At 42.9% G+C, this 21,004-nt stretch overlaps 1 protein-coding gene across 4 annotated transcripts in view; it reads right to left on the reverse strand.

The window, feature by feature from the left end:
* Positions 1-21,004, reverse strand: part of SH3D19 (SH3 domain containing 19) — a 174,082-nt gene that overhangs the window by 97,364 nt on the left and 55,714 nt on the right. For all 4 annotated transcript variants that reach the window (XM_069744059.1, XM_069744058.1, XM_069744061.1 and 1 more), the window contains exons 2-3: positions 8,487-8,526; positions 2,812-2,852 (exon numbers count right to left, since the gene is read on the reverse strand). In XM_069744059.1, coding sequence (XP_069600160.1) covers positions 2,812-2,852; positions 8,487-8,526 — 81 coding nt within the window. The remainder of the gene's footprint in view (positions 1-2,811; positions 2,853-8,486; positions 8,527-21,004) is intronic.

A 21,004-nucleotide genomic window follows, 5' to 3' on the forward strand; every position in this document is an offset into this window, starting at 1 on the left:
AGTCCAGCGACGAAATAAAGTTCTGGACTTTCCTCAGCGACCAACGATCTCCCAGCAGGGGCCTGATCGTTGGTCGCTGTCACACAGAACGATTTCCTTAACGATATCGTTGCTACGTCACAAAAAGCAACGATATCGTTAACGATATCGTTATGTGTGAAGGTACCTTAAGCAGCTATCAAATTGATCCATGCTCAGCACTATTTTCAGTGACACAATGGCCATCAGTGGATGGGGAAAATTAAATACCACACCCTATATTTTCCCATAGAAAATGTTACGCTATCAAAAACCCACCTGAGATAAAAGCTTTGTGTTCACTAATGATGATTTATGCGACGGAAGAACACTATGTATGCAGAGGGTTTGTGAACTGGTTTAATTCTGCCAAAAATTAGATGAGGGTTGGCTTCTACTGGGAGCCATGCCAATGCTCTTACCATAGATATCCCCATACTGGTGCAATTTGACAACATAGGTGCTGAACAAGCAGGATGCACAATGCATTGGGACACGGCTCATCCATAAATACAGGTCAGCGGTGGTTCTAAGAGGGAGATTAGAAATCTATCCCACTGTGAAAAGCATCCACAAGTAGAGATCTAGTAGTTACACAAGTCCTTTAAAAGCTTTTTTTTTTTTTTTCAATTTTCTCCTGTTTTTATGGAATTAATAATATAATATCCCCATTGGCATGGTGTAGTTAGCTTCCCCTTTGCAGCTAAAATGGCTTCCAATCTCCTGGGAATGCTTTCTACAAGATTATGAAGTGTTTCTTAGGGAATATTTGTGTATTCATGCAGAAGAGAACTTGTGGGGTCAGACACTGATGTTGGCCGAGATGGCCATGCTCATGATTTCTGTTCTAGTTCATCCCAAAAGCGATATATGGGATTGAGGACAAAGCGCTATGCGATTCAGTCAAGTTCTTTCACACCAAACTCACCCAACCGTGTGTTTATAGGTCCTACTTTGTGCCCTGGGCCACAGTTATGCTGAAACATGCTAGAACAGAAAATGACCTTCCCCAAACCATGCCAACAAAGTTGGCAGGATGCTATTGTAAAAAATGTCAGAGTCCGCTAAAGCATTAAGATTTTCCGTCATTGGAGCTAAGGAACCTAGGTCGACTCTGGGGAAAAAAAAAACAAAAAACCATAAGCAGGTAACGTTCTCCTGTCATTCGCCAAACCCAGACTCATCCACCACCAGAAACACCACATAGAGAAGCTACTCCCACTCTGGAGCACCAAAAATGTCTACTGTAGGGTCCAGTGGCTTTACACCGGTCCAGTTGTGCTTGTTGATGTAAGACTTTTTTACACCTTCAAGAACATGAAATTCTATGTCATTATGCTCCTGTTGCATAGTTTTTGCACTGAGGTTATTGCCAGCAGAGGTTTGCAACTCTGTAGTAATTGAGTCAACTGAGTATTAGCGACTTTTCTGTACTACGCTTCTCAGCCATCGGAAACCGCTCTTTAATTTCACATGGTCTCCACTCTGTGGCAGAGTTGCTGTGGTTGTTAAATGCTTCCACTTTTCAATAATATCACTCACAGCTGTTTGTGGAATATTTAGGAGGGAAGACATTTCATGAACTGACAAGTTACAACAGAGACATCCTATTACAGGACCTCCTTGAATTCAGTGAGGTCTTTAGAAAGATCTATTATTTCACAGACAACAGTAGAGGCACACTGCCTGGCGTGGGGCTCTATTTTATACACCTGTGGCAATGGAACTGAATTTTAACCTTCAGTAGTGAGGCTAGTGTTCCTTGCTGGGCAGCGCACTAGCCAGGGCAGTATTAGATGACAGCGAGGGACTTAGGTTCGTGATGGCGGCGGGGGGAAGGACCCGCTTAGGGCGTTAGGGAAATGGGGGATTGCCACCACCTGAGCTCAAACCTGAGCCTGTCCCTGCACTCCCCTATCTGTAGGGTCTTCCTCTCCCCAATACTATCCCCTTGTGTATGTGTGTTGCGCCATCTGCTAATCGGCCACCCGTTGGGTCGCAATACGAATTGTGACAATAGTAACATAGTAACATAGTTAGTAAGGCCGAAAAAAAGACATTTGTCCATCCAGTTCAGCCTATATTCCATCATAATAAATCCCCAGATCTACGTCCTTCTACAGAACCTAGTAATTGTATATAGTAACATAGTTAGTAAGGCCGAAAAAAAATAAATAGTGTCAATGGCACCAGGGATTCCCAGCCAGCGTCCCACGCTGGTACTTGCCCAGCCTCAAGCTGCTTTGCATTTGCGATCTGACGAGGGTAAGCACATTCAGCTTAGAGTGGCCATTGACAGTAATAGATGAATGCCAGTATAGCTTGTGGTTCAATGAAGTAAAGGTGGTAATGCCAGCCATGGATCTTAGCGAGAAACTAAACGTAATGTGCCCAATTGCATTCTGCTTCTTCTTCACCGATGATAGAAATCAGTGTTAGGTACAGGAATTAGGGAACTCGTAATTTTACACTGACACAGTTTTCACTATGATTAGGCAGAGCAATTCGGTAAGGAAATACTCAACTCCTATGGCTTGAGTGCTGGTCTAGTCACATGAACTGAATGCAAGGCCCCAATGTTATGTACGTGAGATATACTGTGTAACATACACATTAAAATATACGTTCTTCAGCTGAAAAATAAAAAGTTTAAGCAACTCTTGTAGAAATCTTTTATACTGGGAAAAAATTACCATCGCCACCTTCACTTGGTTTAGTAAAATCCATTAACTAAATACAGACATTACAAGACTTAACTCAATGCTCGTATACAGCAGGAAATAAAGAACTTACTTCTCTTAATAACAGCTCTTATGGATGACAGAGGTCCTTGTCTGGAGAAAAGGAAAAGAACGGGTTACTTCAAATGAGAAAAAAAAACAACAAACTCCACAATAGCGGACTCTGCCTGCACGCTTCCCATCATAAAAAGAAAGAGGGCAGATCCAATACATGAAGCCAATTTACTTTGTATATTCCAGTGCTGTAAAATAATCCAATGATCCCGCCCTCTATAATAGAAACCAGAAACACGAGAGAGCGAACGCTCCGTAGGAAGTACAGCCAACTGTTCTTTCCATGACTTCTGATCTTCTGGTAGAGTAATCCTAACAGATACGAGAAGATGTATTCACAGCACTTGTTTTTCATGCGAGCCTCAGTACCTCTGCTATGGCGGAGTACCAAGAGGAGTAGTTATCCGTTCATCTGCCAGTGAACTCCAACTCTCCAGATAACTGGTCCCAGGAGAGCCAGACGGGATTAAAAACATACACGCACTTACAAAACACGCCACAGTGCAAAGCTCGAATCCTTTTAGGTCTGGGTCTATGAAAGCTGTAGAAAAACTGTCTCATAGCCCCCAAAAGGACTGCTGCCAATTGTCGAGAGTACTGCATGACAAATCTGATTGCTTGTCTGGATATTTGGCATTCAGTGCTGGGTGACAATTCTTCTGGAAACTAATGAATGCCACCTAGCTTTCCCAGGAACTCAGATAGCCTAGGGTTTTCCAAGATTTAGCGTATTCATGGTCTATCGTTAAAGAAGCACTCCCAACTATTTATTTTCTAATTCTGTCCAACAATGTAATACTGTGTAGGTGCCTTAATACACTTCCTAATTGCTGTCTTCCTCATTTATTTCCTAGGTCAATACTGAAATTCCAATTAGTTGGTTCACACTTGGGTTTATGTGTGAGCCACAAGACACTTTTACAATGTAAATTTGTGGAGACCTGTTCTGAGGCTGCATAAACTTACACTGAGTAAGTAGCATGGACATGCACAACCATCCTTGTGTGAACATGCAAAGAAGAGGCAGGTTCACATTATCCAGTCCACGACTGGACCGCCACAAGATAATGGAGAAAAAGCAATTGACAAGTATATCAACACACCTACACTACACTACATAAACAAAAAGGATCAGGAAAACATTTTTGGGGAGTGTTCCTTTAAGACATGTCAATACTATCAGACTGTTGGAGGTGCTACTCTTTCCCCCTCCACTAGTGAGCAGTTTGAAATGGCCGCTGTTGCAGCGTTGTCCTATTCTTGTCAATGAAACAACTCAGAATACCAAGGTGATGGTGTGCAGGTAAAGACGGTAGAAGAGGATGCAACACTTGCCAAGTGCCATGCTACCTTAAATCTGCTGATCCCTTAAAAAAATTAAAAAAAACACCACATATTAGATGTTGATGGTGATCTTAAACATTCTGAACCTGGAAAAGCCATTTAACCCCTTAGTGACCGAGCCAAATTTTTGAAATCTGACCAGTGTCACTTTATGTGGTAATAACTCTGCAACGCTTCAACAAATCCCAGTGATTTTGAGATTGTTTTTTCGTGACACATTATACTTTATGATAATGGTAAATTTTGTTCAACATTTTTTGTGTTTATTTATAAAAAATATCAAAAATTTGAGAAAAATGTTAAAAAATTAGCAATTTCCTAAATTTGAATGATTATCCCTTTAATCCAGATAGTCATACAACAGCAAACCATTAATAAATAACATTTCCCACATGTCGGCTTTACATCAGCACCATTTGTAAAATGTTATTTTATTTTGTTAGCATTTTAGGAGGTTTAAAAATGTAGCAGCAATTTTTCATTTTTTCAAAGAAATTTACAAAATTTATTTTTTTAGGGACTTAGCCATGTTTGAAGTGACTTTAGGGGTCCCATATATTGGGAAACCCACAAACGTGATACCATTTTAAAAACAGCACCCCTAAACATATTGAAAACTGCTGTCAGGTAGTTTATTAACCCTTCAGGTGCTTTACAGGAATTAATGCAAAGTGGTATGACAGAAATGAAAATGTGTATTTTTACCACCTAAATGTTGCTAACTTCTAAACAGATTACTACAGCCGTCAGACTCTAAGGCCGCTATTTGGTCATGAATTGCCATGGCAAACATCAGGACAACAAAATCATGATCTGAGGGCACCAATTGTGACAAAGAAGAAGCCCCCACACTCTGTTAACCATTTATAATGATGTAGTCACTATTGACAGCATCATCTAAGGGGTTAAACAGATTTAGATGGTGCAAATACTGATCGTGGCTGATACAGCAAGTTGTCAGCTATAGTGTACAACCGACAGATGCTGGATTGTCACCTGTATGGGGAGGCTATTCTCTTATATCTCAGGTCAGTTAAAAGACGTATTGGCGGTCATTAAGGGGTTAAAAAACAAATGTAAAAAATACATGGGATAAGGACATCTTAAAAATGTGGAAAACGAGATTCATTAGGTCCACATTGTAAAAGGACATTTACTGCATGAAAAGTCAATTTCAACCAATATCAGTTGCAAACAAAAAAATATATAATTCTCTTGCTTGTCATTGATGAGAACACATTGTATGCTGACATATAAAACAATGATCCTTCGCTCTTAAGAATGAAGTGTTGCTGGCTAGAATAGGTGGGTTTGACCACATATCTCCACGTAATAAACACTTCAATGGGGATATTGGGGAGTTTATGGAGAAACAAAAATGTAGGCCGGTAATTGCACTTTACTTGCCTGTTGTGCATGCTGCCGTTCTTCCCCAACACAAAGTGGTCATAGACCGCTCCTGCCGGTGATTTAGCTGCCTCTGCTGACACAATAGGACATGACTTCCAACGTTATTCTGACTGACAGCTGGCTCCCCCATTTAGGCAGCGGGGATCCGGCTGTCAATCAGAATGATGTTGGAAGTCCCACGCTGTCTACAGAGCAGAGTGGAAAAGAAGCCTCTTCTCTGTAGATGTGACGTCAGGCTTCTGAATCCCAGGCAGGAGCATCTGTGACTACTCTGTGGCGGGGAAGAACGTTGCCTGACACAACAGGCAGGTAAGCTGCAATATACTACCGGTTAGTCCTTAGGTATATTTTTTGTTTTTATTAAGTCCCAGATATACCCTTTAAAGTATATTTACCGTATATACTTGTGTATAAGCTGATATTTTCAGCACTTTTTTTTGTGCTGAAAACACCCCTCTCTGCTTATACATGAGTAATTGCTGGCGGGGGAGGGGGGGCGGAGTAGAAGGCATTATACTCACCCTGGTGTCATCACTGCATATCAGTCCTTGTATCTCGGGTGTCGGCATCTCTCTTCCTGTCTTCCTTCCTGTGCTGAGTGGTCACATGGTACCGCTCATTAAAGTAATGAATATGCACGCATCTCCACTCCCATAGGCGTGGAGCACATATTCATTACTTTAATGAGCGGCATCACTGACTGCTCAGCACAGGAAGGAAGACAGGAAGAGAGATGCCGGCGCCCGAGATGCAGAGACTGATATGCAGTGCCAGAAGGGTGAGTAGGAATGGGGGAGGGTGAGCCATGCGATATTCACCTATCCCCGTTCCACTGCCGTGCTGTGTCTTCCGGGGCCTCTGGCTGTGACGTTCAGGTCAGAGGGTGCGATGACATGGTTAGTGCACAATCTCTGCCTGAACTATCACTGCAGAAAGCCGGCGATGCTGAGGAGCGGTGAGTATGTCATTTTTTTTTTTTATCGCAGCAGCATTATATGGGGCATATTTTAAATATGGAGCATCTTATGGGGCCATCATTAAACTTTGTGCAGCATTACATGGGGCATATTTTTGTATGGAGCATCTTATGGGCCCATCATGAACTTTATGGAGCATTATATGGGGCGTATTTGGTATGGAGCATGTTATGGGACCCATTATGAACTTTATGGAGCATTACCGTATATACTCGAGTATAAGCCGAGATTTTCAGCCCAAATTTTTGGGCTGAAAGTCCGCTCTCGGCTTATACTCGAGTCATGATCGGCGGTGGGGTCGGCGGGTGAGGGGGAGAGAGGACTGTCATATACTCACCTAGTCCCGGCGCTCCTGTCGCTATCCCTGCCTGTCCCATGGTCTCTGGGTGCCGCAGCTCTTCCTCTGTTCAGCGGTCACGTGGGACCGCTCGTTAAAGTAATGAATATGGACTCCACTCCCATAGGGGTGGAGCCGCATATTCATTCTTGTAATGAGCGGTCCCACGTGACCGCTTACTACCGGAATAAGCTGCGGGCGCCGGAGACCATCTGTCCGGGAGAAGCTGCCAGGGACCACGCCGGAGCAGGTGAGTATTTCATAGTCACCTGTCCGCGTTCCACCCGCCGGGCGCCGCTCCGTCTTCCCGTCCTCTTGCTGTGACTGTTCAGGTCAGAGGGCGCGATGACGTATTAGTGTGCGCGCCGCCCTCTGCCTGAACAGTCAGTGCGGTTAGACGGGACGCTGAGGAGCAGTGGGCAGCAAGCAAGGAGAGGTATGTCTTTTTTTTTTTATTGCAGCAGCAGCAGCAGCATTACATGTGGCACCACTATATATGGATCATCTTATGAGGCAATAATGTATGGAGCATTCTATATGGCACAGCTTTATATGGAGCATCTATGGGGCAATAATGAATTTTATGGAGCATTCTATATGGCACAGCTATATATGGAGCATCTTATGGGGCAATAATGAAATGTATAGAGCATTCTATATGGCACAGCTATATATGGAGCATCTTATGGGGCAATAATGAAATGTATGGAGCATTCTATATGGCACAGCTATATATGGAGCATCTTATGGGGCAATAATGAAATGTATGGAGCATTCTATATGGCAAAGTTTTAAATGGAGCATCTTATGGGGCCATAATGAACTTTAATGCAGCATTACATGGGGCATATTTTTCTATGGAGCATCTTATGGGCACATCATCAACTTTATGGAGCATTACATGGGCCCATCATCAACTGTATGGAGCATTATATGGGCCCACCATCAACTGTATGGAGCATTATATGGGCCCACCATCAACTGTATGGAGCATTATATGGGCCCATCATGAACTTTATGAGGCATTATATTTTTTAAATTTACCAGTAGCTGCTGCATTTTCTACCCTAGGCTTATACTCGAGTCATTAAGTTTTTCCATTTTTTTGTGGCAAAATTAGGGGGTCGGCTTATACTCGAATATATACAGTATATGGGGTGTATTTGATATGGAGCATCTCATGGGGCTCCTGATTCAATATGGATATTCAAAAACATTTAACCTACTGATGTCTCAATTAAATTTACTTTAATTGGTATCTATTTTTATTTTTGAAATTTATCAGTAGTTGCTGCATTTCCCACCCTAGGCTTATACTCGAGTCAATAAGTTTTCCCATAATTTTGTGGCAAAATAATTGGACTCGGATTATAGTCGGGTCGGCTTATACTCGAGTATATATGGTAACTACATTTTGCAAAAAAGTTTAAAATATATATATATATTAAATTGCACTAGTCAGGACATGATAATGTGGAAGAGAATGAAGCTAGAATTCATGCTTTTTCCACTTGTGGAGCAGAAGTGCGGTAATTTCCAAGGCAGTAAGATGGTTTCTGTCATTAGAAATCACCAATATACAGTACTATATAATGCATCACTTACCCAGGAAACCTGTGTTCTGGCTTATTCCTTTCTGGACGCTCTGAAAAAAAGACAAAAATGAAGAAATTTAATGTAATTATAAAAATCTATGCTATACAATTAACAGGTGAAAAAGCGTAAAGACAAAACTGGGACATGATTTGAAGGGGAATCCCATCTCCAAGATCATATCCCAATGTAGTAGTAATAATAATATTGGCAAATACCTCCAGTTAGAAATGTAGCATATGGTAGTTCTTCTGATTTGCCATGTTACTTTCCTCATATGCAGGGCATTGCATAGCATTTATAATCAGAGGTACCGCATTTGCTAATATCATTACACCTACTACATATTGGGACAGGATCGTCGAGATGGAAATACCCCTTTAATAAAAGTATCTTTAGGATCAATTCTGGATTTGGTCTACAAATACATTCCAAAGAGTTCTCTTCACATGGTGCACATCTCCCGATCCTGTATATGCTGGATGTTTAGCCGGGCCGGACTGGGACTGAAACTCAGCCCTGGCATTTGAAAGCATACAGGTCACTGCTGCCCCCCACACTCACTTCCCCAGATAGGGGGTCTCCATTACATATATGACTCTGACCGATATTAAAGCAAATAAAAATGTACGGTAATTTAAATGTAGTTCCAAAATGCATGGTTTGACCTTTTTTCTCCTGATTATTAGGCTATATTGGGGTACACAAAATGATGCATGGCATGCCCAAATTACTGTGTGGGGTAAGGAGCAGGACTGAGCTGGGCGAGTTTAGCAACTTAGATGGAACCAGGGGAGTAGCCATAGTCTATGGGAGCACAGGCAACATTTAGGCCTGGGCCGTTCTATAACTACCACCATGCTGCTCAGATGCGTGGGCGCTATGGGTGTTGCCAAAGTCTATAGAAGCATTTGTCCTTCCTCCTCAAAAAAAAATTATACTAAAAATATATACTGTATATATAGCAATCGAGCCATTACATATTCCATTTGACTGCTCTGCTTCGAAGTACAAATGATTATAATGGAGTCCATTACAGGTTTTAGAAGCAAGAAAAACAGTTCTGCATGCTGCACTTTTTCTTCCCTTCTAAAAATGAACACACAGAACCCAGACGCACCCCATAATAATCAGTGGGACCCCTCTAATTCCGTCTGCGTTGTTTACACATTGGAACATTTTTGCAAAATGAGTTCCGATTGTCAGTTCCTCTAAACAGAACAAAGACTATGCAAATGGTAATGCGAATATAGCCTTCAAGTATTATCACCATACTGTTACTGAACAAGATAAAGTGGTAGCGGTGAGGTCACAGCTGCAGCCAAAGTACCAAGACCTGAACGCCCCAAGAACCTGCTGTTTGACATATTAGGTGTAGAAGAGCATTTGGGGTCCACTTCTCTTTAAAACATTTTCTAGGTGCAAGTTAGTCAATATGTAGCTTTAAGGTGAAATACAGTGTGTCCGTAAAGTCATGGTGCACTTTTGACCAGTCACAGGATTTATAGTTTGCATTTTGGCGCCCTTTCTCTGGCCCAATCATATCAGACCTGTTCATGAAGAGATAACAAGAACCAATCAAACAACACAAACTCATTTAAGCTGCTGCTAAGCCCCCAGTCAGATTAACCCCTGATAAACTGAACTCTGATTAATATACTGCCAGGTCTGTGACATCATGCAACCACAAGCTTATGCCAGCTGTGTGGTTTTCCATGCCAGTCGAGATGTGGACGGTACAGAGGATAGTTCAGTGTGTTCTGTGGCTCGCTAAATTCAAATCCTTGACCAAAAAGCTGCGTGAATATTGGCGCATTTATAACAAAGCGCCACCACATAGGAATTACATTACTCGGTGGGATAAGCAGTTGAAGGAAACCGGCAGTTTGGTGGAGAAACCCCGTTCTGGTAGGTCATCAGTTAGCGACGAGTCTGTAGAGGCTATACGGGATAGCTACCTAAGGAGCCCTAAAAAAAAAATAATAATTAAAAAAAAAAAAAAAAAAAAATCGGTGGGTGCGTGTGCTCGACAATTACACCTAAGCAAGACTACAGGTCATAAAGGCGTTAAAGAAACGTCTCTGTTTTACGGGGTACAAACCAGCGGATAGACCCAAACGATGCGCGTTTGGCTACAGATATGCTTCATGAGATAGACAATGATGCAAGATTTTTGCAGAAGATTGTGTTTATAAGCTTTATTATTTTATGGGGGGCCAAGCGAGGGGAATGACAGGAAGTTGTCCAAGTAGTGGTCAACGTCCTGAACTTCATCAGTGTCATTTTACCCCATTCTGAAGTTTGTCCCTCCAGCATACAGTCACATGTAAATAACATCATTCACCACTTCAGCCCCTTCCAATATAAAATCCCATGTGCAAAACATCACTCTCCTCCTTTCAGCTTCGTCCAAAAAGTCCTATGTAAATAGACCTTACCCTCTACCTTCAGCCCCATTCAACATACAGTCCCATGTAAAGAACATCACTACCCTCCCTTCTGACTTTTCCTGGCAGTATATTAGTCCTCTCAGACCCCTCATGTAAAATATTACTTCTTTCAGTTCCTCTGGAAGAAGCCTCATCTGGCAGTATATCACTCCTCTCAACTCTCTGCAAAACAGCCCCATCCTGCAGTAGAGCACACCTTTCAGCCCCTATACTTAGCCCCATTCTGCAGTAGAGCACACCTTTCAGCCCCTATACTTCGCCCTATTCTGCAGTAGAGCACACCTTTCATCCCCTATACTTAGCCCCATTCTGCAGTAGAGCACACCTTTCAGCCCCTATACTTAGCCCCATCCTGCAGTAGAGCACACCTTTCAGCCCCTATACTTAGCCCCATTCTGCAGTAGAGCACACCTTTCAGCCCCTATACTTAGCCCCATTCTGCAGTAGAGCACACCTTTCAGCCCCTATACTTAGCCCCATCCTGCAGTAGAGCACACCTTTCAGCCCCTATACTTAGCCCCATCCTGCAGTAGAGCACACCTTTCAGCCCCTATACTTAGCCCCATCCTGCAGTAGAGCACACCTTTCAGCCCCTATACTTAGCCCCATCCTGCAGTAGTGCACACCTTTCATCCCCTATACTTAGCCCCATTCTGCAGTAGAGCACACCTTTCAGCCCCTATACTTAGCCCCATCCTGCAGTAGAGCACACTTTTCATCCCCTATACTTAGCCCCATTCTGCAGTAGAGCACACCTTTCAGCCCCTATACTTAGCCCCATCCTGCAGTAGAGCACACTTTTCATCCCCTATACTTAGCCCCATTCTGCAGTAGAGCACACCTTTCAGCCCCTATACTTAGCCCCATCCTGCAGTAGAGCACACCTTTCAGCCCCTATACTTAGCCCCATCCTGCAGTAGAGCACACCTTTCAGCCCCTATACTTAGCCCCATCCTGCAGTAGAGCACACCTTTCAGCCCCTATACTTAGCCCCATCCTGCAGTAGAGCACACTTTTCATCCCCTATACTTAGCCCCATTCTGCAGTAGAGCACACCTTTCAGCCCCTATACTTAGCCCCATCCTGCAGTAGTGCACACCTTTCAGCCCCTATACTTAGCCCTATTCTGCAGTAGAGCACACCTTTCATCCCCTATACTTAGCCCCATTCTGCAGTAGAGCACACCTTTCAGCCCCTATACTTAGCCCCAGTATATCACTAGTTTGAGCTCTACATTGTTATGAAGTATGCTCCTACACGCTGCAGATGGTCTGATAAAGTGATGTCCTCGGGTCGGCCTCCAGCAATCTGTGACCTACAGGAGTAACATGTGTAGCAAGTAGCTGATGACTTTTCTATGCCACAACCGTTAGTGACAGTACCAGTGACCTGCGGATACTGTTATTAGTGCTGCTAGTCGATGTGGTCCACTGCTGGACTGGCCCATCCGTCACAGTATAAAAATTGACCAGTTGGGCCCTGATGTAAAACCATGATATACACAAGTGAGTTACATATACGTCACCTATTCATCATACTTACAGTGCAATATTGATTCTGTTCCGATCCTGAGCTACAGTGTGCGATAAACGCTTCACAGCTGAAATACTTCAGTATTCCCAGCTGGGTCAACATTTGTACAAAGCTTCTTCTAGACGTTTGCATTCTAGAAGAACGCTCTTGATTTGATTTTAGGGAAAGATAATTATCACGCTGTATTATAGAAACCCAGCTGAAGTGATTGAATGCAATCCTGGACTAGAAATACAGGCTCTCTGACCTATGGATAGGATATCAATATCCGGTCACTGAGGGGCTGACTCTTGGTGCCCCCAACAATCAGATGTTTTCTAGAACAGTTTGTACAAATAAGGAATTTAAATATGAAAAGGAGTAATGTTGTATGCTGACACAGCACAGAAGAAATTCCATCATTCCTGGCGAAGGAACCAGATTTAAGGTCATGTAAACTTGCGCAATCATACTTTTGCATGTATCTATACTACATTACCCTCCTGAAGTATAAATGCACATTGTATAGTGAGGAGAGGATGGAATCATAGAAATCTGTAATATTGGAGACCGTTTTAAAATGAACCTGTTTTGTTGAACACGGTATTTGCTTTTAAGACAGAGCAAAAGATTTATCAGGCTATAAATGCAGCAGAATTCTTGTGTAATCGGCACCAAAACGTTTTTAAAATACTGGCACCTTTCTTATTATAAATTTTAGGCAGACACTATCTGCATCTTATTTGACAAAGGGGTGTGACTTTATTGAAAAAGGGCATGGCTTAGCAGATAGGAGCTTTGACCTGGAGCACGACTATGCATCAAAAATGTGGGGAAAATTTCTGGCACGAATTGCTCTAAACTAAGACTACAAAGACTTAAAATGTGCCATATTTATGAAAGAGCATTTTACGAATGCCCAAATATGCACCAATATTGATAAATCTCCACCATTGTGTTCTATAGCAGAATTAACTGATCAGAGAGATCTCTAGTGTGATAAGAAAGAGTATAACTTAAGAGTCCACTGGGTGGGCTGGAAAAAAAAAAACACACGAAAAGAAAAAATCCCACACAATCTCCATAAGGTTGTTAGATTTTGTTGGATTCACACATACTTCAAGGCAGCAATGCCAACCATCGAGCTACCGTGCAATGGATTCTACTTCATTTAACTTTGCATTAATTGTTGGGGGCGGGGCAGTTTTGTTTTTTTTTAACTATTCAAATCTTTAATGCATATATTTAGTGGAGGATGTGTCGGATGACTATTAACCCCCTCCATCCCCCATAAGGACATCCACTTAACATATCAAGAGCTTTCTAAGGTGTAACATTGCCGTCATTGTGGCCTACTGCTGATAGATGCATCAGGTAACAATATATTCGATAGTAGCACCTGTTTAACAGATTCGTGATGAAATCTAGACGAATACTAGATCCCACAGGAATAAAAACAGCACAACAAATAACATATACCATGTAGAACCAAAGTAAATATTTTTTCCCCTTTCTGTACAGCAGACCTGTATGAACCCATTTAGCACATATGATAGGAGCTTTCCTGGTATACATGCTATAACTAAATAAAATACCGTACTTAACGCAAGTATCTGCCAGGGTAGCTCAATGTACTATGTATATTGAAGGGTTTGTCTAATCTTTCCAGTTCATGAGCGCATTTCTCTCAGGCTCACTGCTCGGGGAAGGGAATAAAGGGCAAGTACTAGGGTTGAGCGACTTTTACTTTTTTAGGGTCGAGTCGGGTTTCGCAAAACCCGACTATCTCAAAAGTCGAGTCGAGTGAAATCGGCCGATTATGGCGAAAAGTCGGGGATCGACCGAAACTCGAAACCCAATGCAAAGTCAATAGGAAATCTAACTTACTTTTTTTTTTTCTCTCTCTCTCTCTCTCTCTCCCCTCCATCCCTGAACAGAAAATCTGGTGTTACACACACATTGCAAATCGCTACAGCGCACAAGCGACAAAATGGCGATAGGCGTCCACGCCCCTAAGATCTATGTCATCACTCTGCCCACGCTCCTTCATTGGCTGAAAAAATGGCGCCAAACGCGTCACACGAAACGCAACTTTGGCGCGAAGATCGCCGACCGCATGGCCGATCCCACACTAGGATCGGGTCGGGTTTCATGAAACCCGACTTTGCCAAAAGTCGGCGACTTTTGAATTTGTCCAATCCGTTTCGCTCAAGCCTAGCAAGTACTCCTGATTACCAGTTTAGGCCAGCATATTCATCACACTGGTGGCCCAAAGTGTGCGCTCCCAATGCTGCTAAATAAAACAGATTTACCTTTGCAGCATCAGAAGTGCTGTAGCAATGAAGCTGGCCTGGATAAGGAACTAACCGAGGGTCCCCTCCCCCCCCATAATGGCCAGCATCAGTGAAGTACTTACAAGCTCTATTACAAAGAGCTTGTAAGCACTGTCAATGTTCAGCCACCATTCTCATGCGACAGTACTAATAGAGGAAGACCAAAAAAGTCAATCAATTCAATTTCTCACTATTCTCCTCCTATTTTTGAACATAAGAGTAATCCTTTAACGTTTCATGTCCTCTGTAAAGAGGTGGTCAGTTGAGCGGGACACTCATGCAACTGTACCCTCAAATTCCACTTTTTAGCATAGTTTTATTAAAAAATTCTGATAAATTATTATTTTTTTTTATCATACCTGGAACATCAACAGACTCAAAAGCCAGACACAATCCTCACCTCTAACAATAATACAACATATATGCCAAGAGTGAATGGGTTAGTAAAATCATTATTGTTAGATTTTGTTATCGGAAAGTTTCCATGGTGAATTATTAGGCAGAAGCCGGCCACGCTGACTATTTTCAGCTCATTAGCCCACTAGAGAGCTGTGGGGTTGGCACGAGACCCAAACATCACACCATTGAATGGATTAGTGAAAACAAAAGCGGCAGTCTAGAACAAAAAGGCAGCTGAACGGATCTGCGGGGATCTCGCTGAAAAGCTACTCAGAGGCCACTTGTTGTCTTTGACGATGGCAGCCAACCCGTGCACAACCTGGTCGTTCCACAGCGTGCTGCCTGGTAGAGACACCTCCACTGAGAATCAGTACAATGCTGGGCACCGGCCAACATCAGTTTCCGAATAGCAATGAGTACTGTGAAAGTGCTTTACTACTTACAGGAACAGATGAGATTAGGGATATCTACAAACTGCAGCAAAAACCTATTTGTATCATTTTCAATAATTACTTTTAGATTTAATCCGCAAGGTCTGAACGGAAGCCAATGTGTGTAGCCTACTTCACAGGAGAAATAAATGGACACGCCAAAGTGGCTGTAATGATCAACCACATTCAACTGAATGGAAAAAATGTGTATACCATATATAAAATACACACACATACATTATGAAGGAGGCCGAACTGATGGAAATTATTATTATTATTATTATTTTATTTTTTTTAAGTATGTCATGTTCTTTAGAATACTATTCAAGGTGATGTACCACTACTGCCACTAAAGTCCTATGTAGTGTGTAAAGCATAATGTGAGATTAAAGCTGGTAATATGTACAAAATGCATAGTCATAAACCATACCACAGTGTGTGTGTTGTAACACTGGTAAGATTATGATCTTCTTACTGCACTCACAAATCCATAATGAAAGCAGTCTTAAAGAGGACCTGTCATTTGTTGAAAAAAATTGAGCTAAATACCTTGTAAACATCCCTATGCCCCCTTGATTCTGCTGCTCTTTTCCATTTTGGGCTGAGTCACTCCGTTGTATAGATATTTACATGCGTTGCTTTTGGAACGCGCAACTGAGCATTTCTTTACAGTCTTCTGTGGGGGCATGCATCTTCACCCCTTACTCCCAGACGCTGCCAATCACAGCTGATCTAGCAGTCTCAGCAACTACTGAACTGTGATTGGCAGCGTATGGCAGGGAGGCCATGAAAGCACATGCCCACAGAGAAGACTGGAGAAATGGCCTGTTGCTCTACAAATAGAGATTTCACATACTGCACTACAAAAGAAACAAATCTGAATTTATTTGCAATAGATCGATGCAGTGCAAAAAAAAAAAGCAGCAATCAGGGGAGCTAAGGGACTTTTACAAGTTATTTGACTCAACTTTTTTGATCAAGTGACATGTCCTCTTTAAAAAAGACAAAATGTTGCCCTGCCAGTGTGGCCAAAACTGAGAGGTGGCTCACTCTGGTGTAGAAACATTGATACCGTTCTATAAGAGTAAAAGAAAAAAAAAGATTGTTGTGGCTTTTATGCTATGCGACTTTTTATATGGTAATAATATTTTTTCATCGTTGAAACTTGTTAAATGCCTCCCGAGTAACCATAACCAAGTATGGAGTATGTGCGCTATGGCAGGAGGTACATGAAAAAAACTGTGAAATATCTGAACCTACCCAAACATTATAAAAGATAGGAGATAAACTGTGTTAGAGTCAAAAAAAGGAAAAAATACTGAATGGTTTTTAATTAAATAAACCATTTCTAAGTAAGCAAAAGGCAGATAATGGGGGTCCTGTTGCTTATGTCACCTATGAACAGGTATTACCTCTTTGTTACCTTCATGTAATTATAAGGCATAGGGAGAAGGTAGATTTGTGTAAAGGGGACATCTTTAATGTGGAATGGATTTGTGCCAAAACCTATAGGTCAGTATCTATCTACGTTCCAGGTAGTTATTTTGGAGATGTCAAACAAGCACTGATCTTCCTCGTTGGCGGCTCCGTCATGAATCCTATATTTGAGTCATGGGCGTTGAACCTGAGCTGCAGTGTGTGGCCTTCAATTCTACTACGTTTTGTGACTTTCCCGATACATCTGGCTCGGCCAAGCGTGCATACTTCTTTAATAATAATAATAATTTCTTCAATAAGGACAACGAGATAAGTGTTTGTCAGACAAAATGGCAATGCCTATCTCGTGGGGAAAAGATCCTTGTTTTGTCCAATACCCCACATCAGAATGTTTGAAAATTGTTGGAACTTGATAAAAAAAATATCTGACACTGATTGCTAACTTTGAAAATCTATTTGAAGCACTTTCCAAACTAATTTCAACAACCTTTTTTTTGTACAGTGTCCTAATTTTTGCTTATACACAACTTGTGGATCTTGGATCAAGCTTTGCTGACTACAAATCAAGCCTGACTGTAATTAATTGCATCTGATCATGTTGCCGAGTAGGTGCAAGACCACACATAGCAGGCGCCGATTACCCGAGGTGCGACCTTTCCTTAGGCCGGTTTCACAAGTCCTGATATTTCCGGTACCAGAAAAAACAGTACCGGAGATATCAGTGTCCATGTGTGTACTGCGTGTGGCACACATGTGTCAACCGTGTGCGGAATCAGTACTACACGGAGGGCCACATAGGAAGTAGCGCTACTGTAAGCGCTGTTCCCCAGCGGCTTGTGCTGACGCCGGCTGTCATCCATTCTCCCCTGCTCTGCCGGCAAGCAGGGGAGAATGAATGAATGAGAAGCAGTGGGCACAAGCTCAGTAACTAGCGGTGACGTCACCGAGTCTGTGCTCACTGCCGGCATGAACTTCTGTGACCTCAGGACCGTGGCAGAATGCAAGTGATGAGGTCACGGCAGTTCAAGCTCTGTCACAGTGACCTCATCACTTGCATTCTCCCACGGTCCTGAGGTCACAGGAGTTCATGCCGGCAGCGAGCACAGTGACATCAGCGCTAGTTACTGAGCATGTGCCCTGCTGCTTCTCATTAATTCCCCAGTAGTTTACAGCCGGTTCGGTCGCATTAGCATCGCTCTCAGTTGTAAACTGTACATTCTAGTGATGAGCGAATATACTCGTTACTCGAGATTTCCCGAGCATGCTCGGGTGACCTCCGAGTATTTTTCAGTTATCGGAGATTTATTGCCGCAGCTGAATGATTTACATCTGTTAGCCAGCATAAGTGTGGGGATTCCCTAGCAACCAGGCAACCCCCACATGTACTTATGCTGGCTAACAGATGTAAATCATTCAGCTGCGGCAATAAAAACAAAATCTATGAGCAGTAAAAAATACTCGGAGGTCACCCGAGCGTGCTCGGGAAATCTCGAGTAACGAGTAAATTCGCTCATCACTAGCACATTCCCCAGATATGAATTACAGCGTGGGACTGACTGAACGCTATATATTAAACCAACAATATACCCATACCTGTCTGGCATTCAGTCAGTCCCACGCTGTAATTCATATCTGGGGAATGTGCTAGTGATGAGCGAATTTACTCGTTACTCGAGATTTCCCGAAACTCACCGGTAGCTGCTGCATTTTCCACCCTAGGCTTATACTCGAGTCAATAAGTTTTCCCAGTTTTTTGTGGCAAAATTAGGGGAGTCGGCTTATACTCGGGTCGGCTTATACTCGAGTATATACATGAGATCGAGGGCGTTGCTTGGATTAGCAGAAACAATAAACATGGCAAAACTATGTGGTGTATGATTTCATTAAAATACTTTATTCTTACTGTCTTACTGTGTGGGGTTTATTCAACCCTTTACCAACTATAGGATTAGCAATGAAGAGGTGTCTTATTGACACCTGTCCATTATTAAGCCGGGCTTAATGTCACCCTACAATAGGAAGGTGACATTAACCCCTCCATTACCTCACTTGCCACCGCTACAGTGTAAGTGGGAAGAACCAGGCAAAACTCCAGAATTGGCATATCTAAAAGATTTTCTGGGCAGCTGCGGGCTGCTGTTTTTAGGCTGAGAATAGCAGCCCACGCCTGTGAGTTTTGCTGGGTTGGTTTAAAAACATAGGGGGGCACCACATCAGGTTTTTCATTCATTCATTAATTCTCCCCTGCTCGCGCTGCACACCAGCAGAGCAGGGGAGAATGGATGAAAGCCGCGTTCAGCACCAGCCGCCGGGGAATAGCATCTTACAGTAGCGCTACTTCCCCGCTGGCCGTAGATGCACACGGAGGACAGTGTGCACTGTTCTCCGTGTGCACGTGTGTGGCAGTCTTGCGGCCAGTGTGTCCGGGTGAAAACGGACACGTCTGCTGGTTTTGAACACGGACACACGGCCTGTGAAAACACGCTGACATGTGCATAGACCCATTTATTTAAATGGGTCTACGTGAGTCAGTGTCTCCAGTATGTGAGAATACTGTCACCACAAGAACCGGAGACACTGACATGTGAAACCGGCCTTAGGCCTATTTTATACAATAGAACCATGTGCAGCAGGCTGTAAAGCAGCACACTAAGTCGGAGCTTTAGGAGTTCTGTGTCCTGCTTTATGATGTACAAAAGCAAACTGCTGGGTTTTATGGTTTTCAACATACATGAGGACTTCCATGCAAAGTTTAAGGGAACTAGGTTTAGTCCATGGGACCCTACAGGACCATTCATATTCTTCAGATTTCATACAGAGGAATACAGTGTTTTTTCAAACAAATTTAAGAAATAAATTACAGGATGCGCTTTTGCATGCTTAATGAAAGCGGTATCCTCACCTAAAGGCATTGACTCTCTAAGGCTACGTTCAGACTAGCGTTGCGCGCCGCTGCGTCGGCGACGCAACGCACGACGCACACAAAAACGTGGCAAAACGCACGCAAAAACGCTGCGTTTTGCGACGCGTGCGTCGTTTTTTCCCGAAAATCGGACGCAAGAAAAATGCAACTTGCTGCGTTTTCTTGGTCCGACGCTAGCGGCAAAAAAGACGCAAGTGTTGCAAAACGCAACACACAAAAACGCATGCGTCCCCCATGTTAAACATAGGGGCGCATGACGCGTGCGTCGCCCGACGCTAAGGCGACGCACACTAGCAGAACGCTAGTGTGAACGTAGCCTAACATACAGAACTCAATGGGGCATCATACAGTAGCTCAGAAGTCCTTGCAGCATTGTAATATGGCTAATTACATAGCTGGGTTGTGTGCACACTCTGATTTTCTTTGTCAGATAACATTGTGAATATACCAGACACCTAAAGTAAATCCAGGACATCCAAAGGCACATACACAAAGAAGGACAAGGAAGGAAAGTCAGTGTGCACCAGTTTCACTTTTGATTTTAGCCATCCTTGACGGTACAGAATAACACACTAACATACAGTGGAAATGTACGGTACTTAATACACATTAAAAAGGTAGATACAAAAAGAGTCCAAAAGATAAGGTCCCGATTAGTGATGAGTGAGTGTTCTCGTTGCTCGGGTTTTCCCGAGCACGTTCGGGTGATCTCCGAGTATTTGAACTGCTCGGAGATTTCGTTTTTGTTGCCTCAGCTGCATGATTTATGGCTGCTAGCCAGCCTGAGTACATGTGGGGGTTGCCTGGCTGCTAGGGAATCCCCACATGTATTCAAGCTGTCTATCAGCTGTAAATCATGCAGCTGAGGCAACAAAAACGAAATCTCCGAGCACTTACAAATACTCGGAGATCACCCGAGCAACGAGTACACTCAATTATCACTACTACAGATGCTTTCTATGGTCGCTCTCCTCTGACTAATAGAAGGTTAGGAGTTCAGAAGCCCCCTACTACCTCCTCCATGTACCCTAATCCTAACATTGGG

This window comes from Ranitomeya imitator, chromosome 1 (assembly GCF_032444005.1).
Source record: "Ranitomeya imitator isolate aRanImi1 chromosome 1, aRanImi1.pri, whole genome shotgun sequence".
NCBI lineage: Eukaryota > Metazoa > Chordata > Amphibia > Anura > Dendrobatidae > Ranitomeya > Ranitomeya imitator.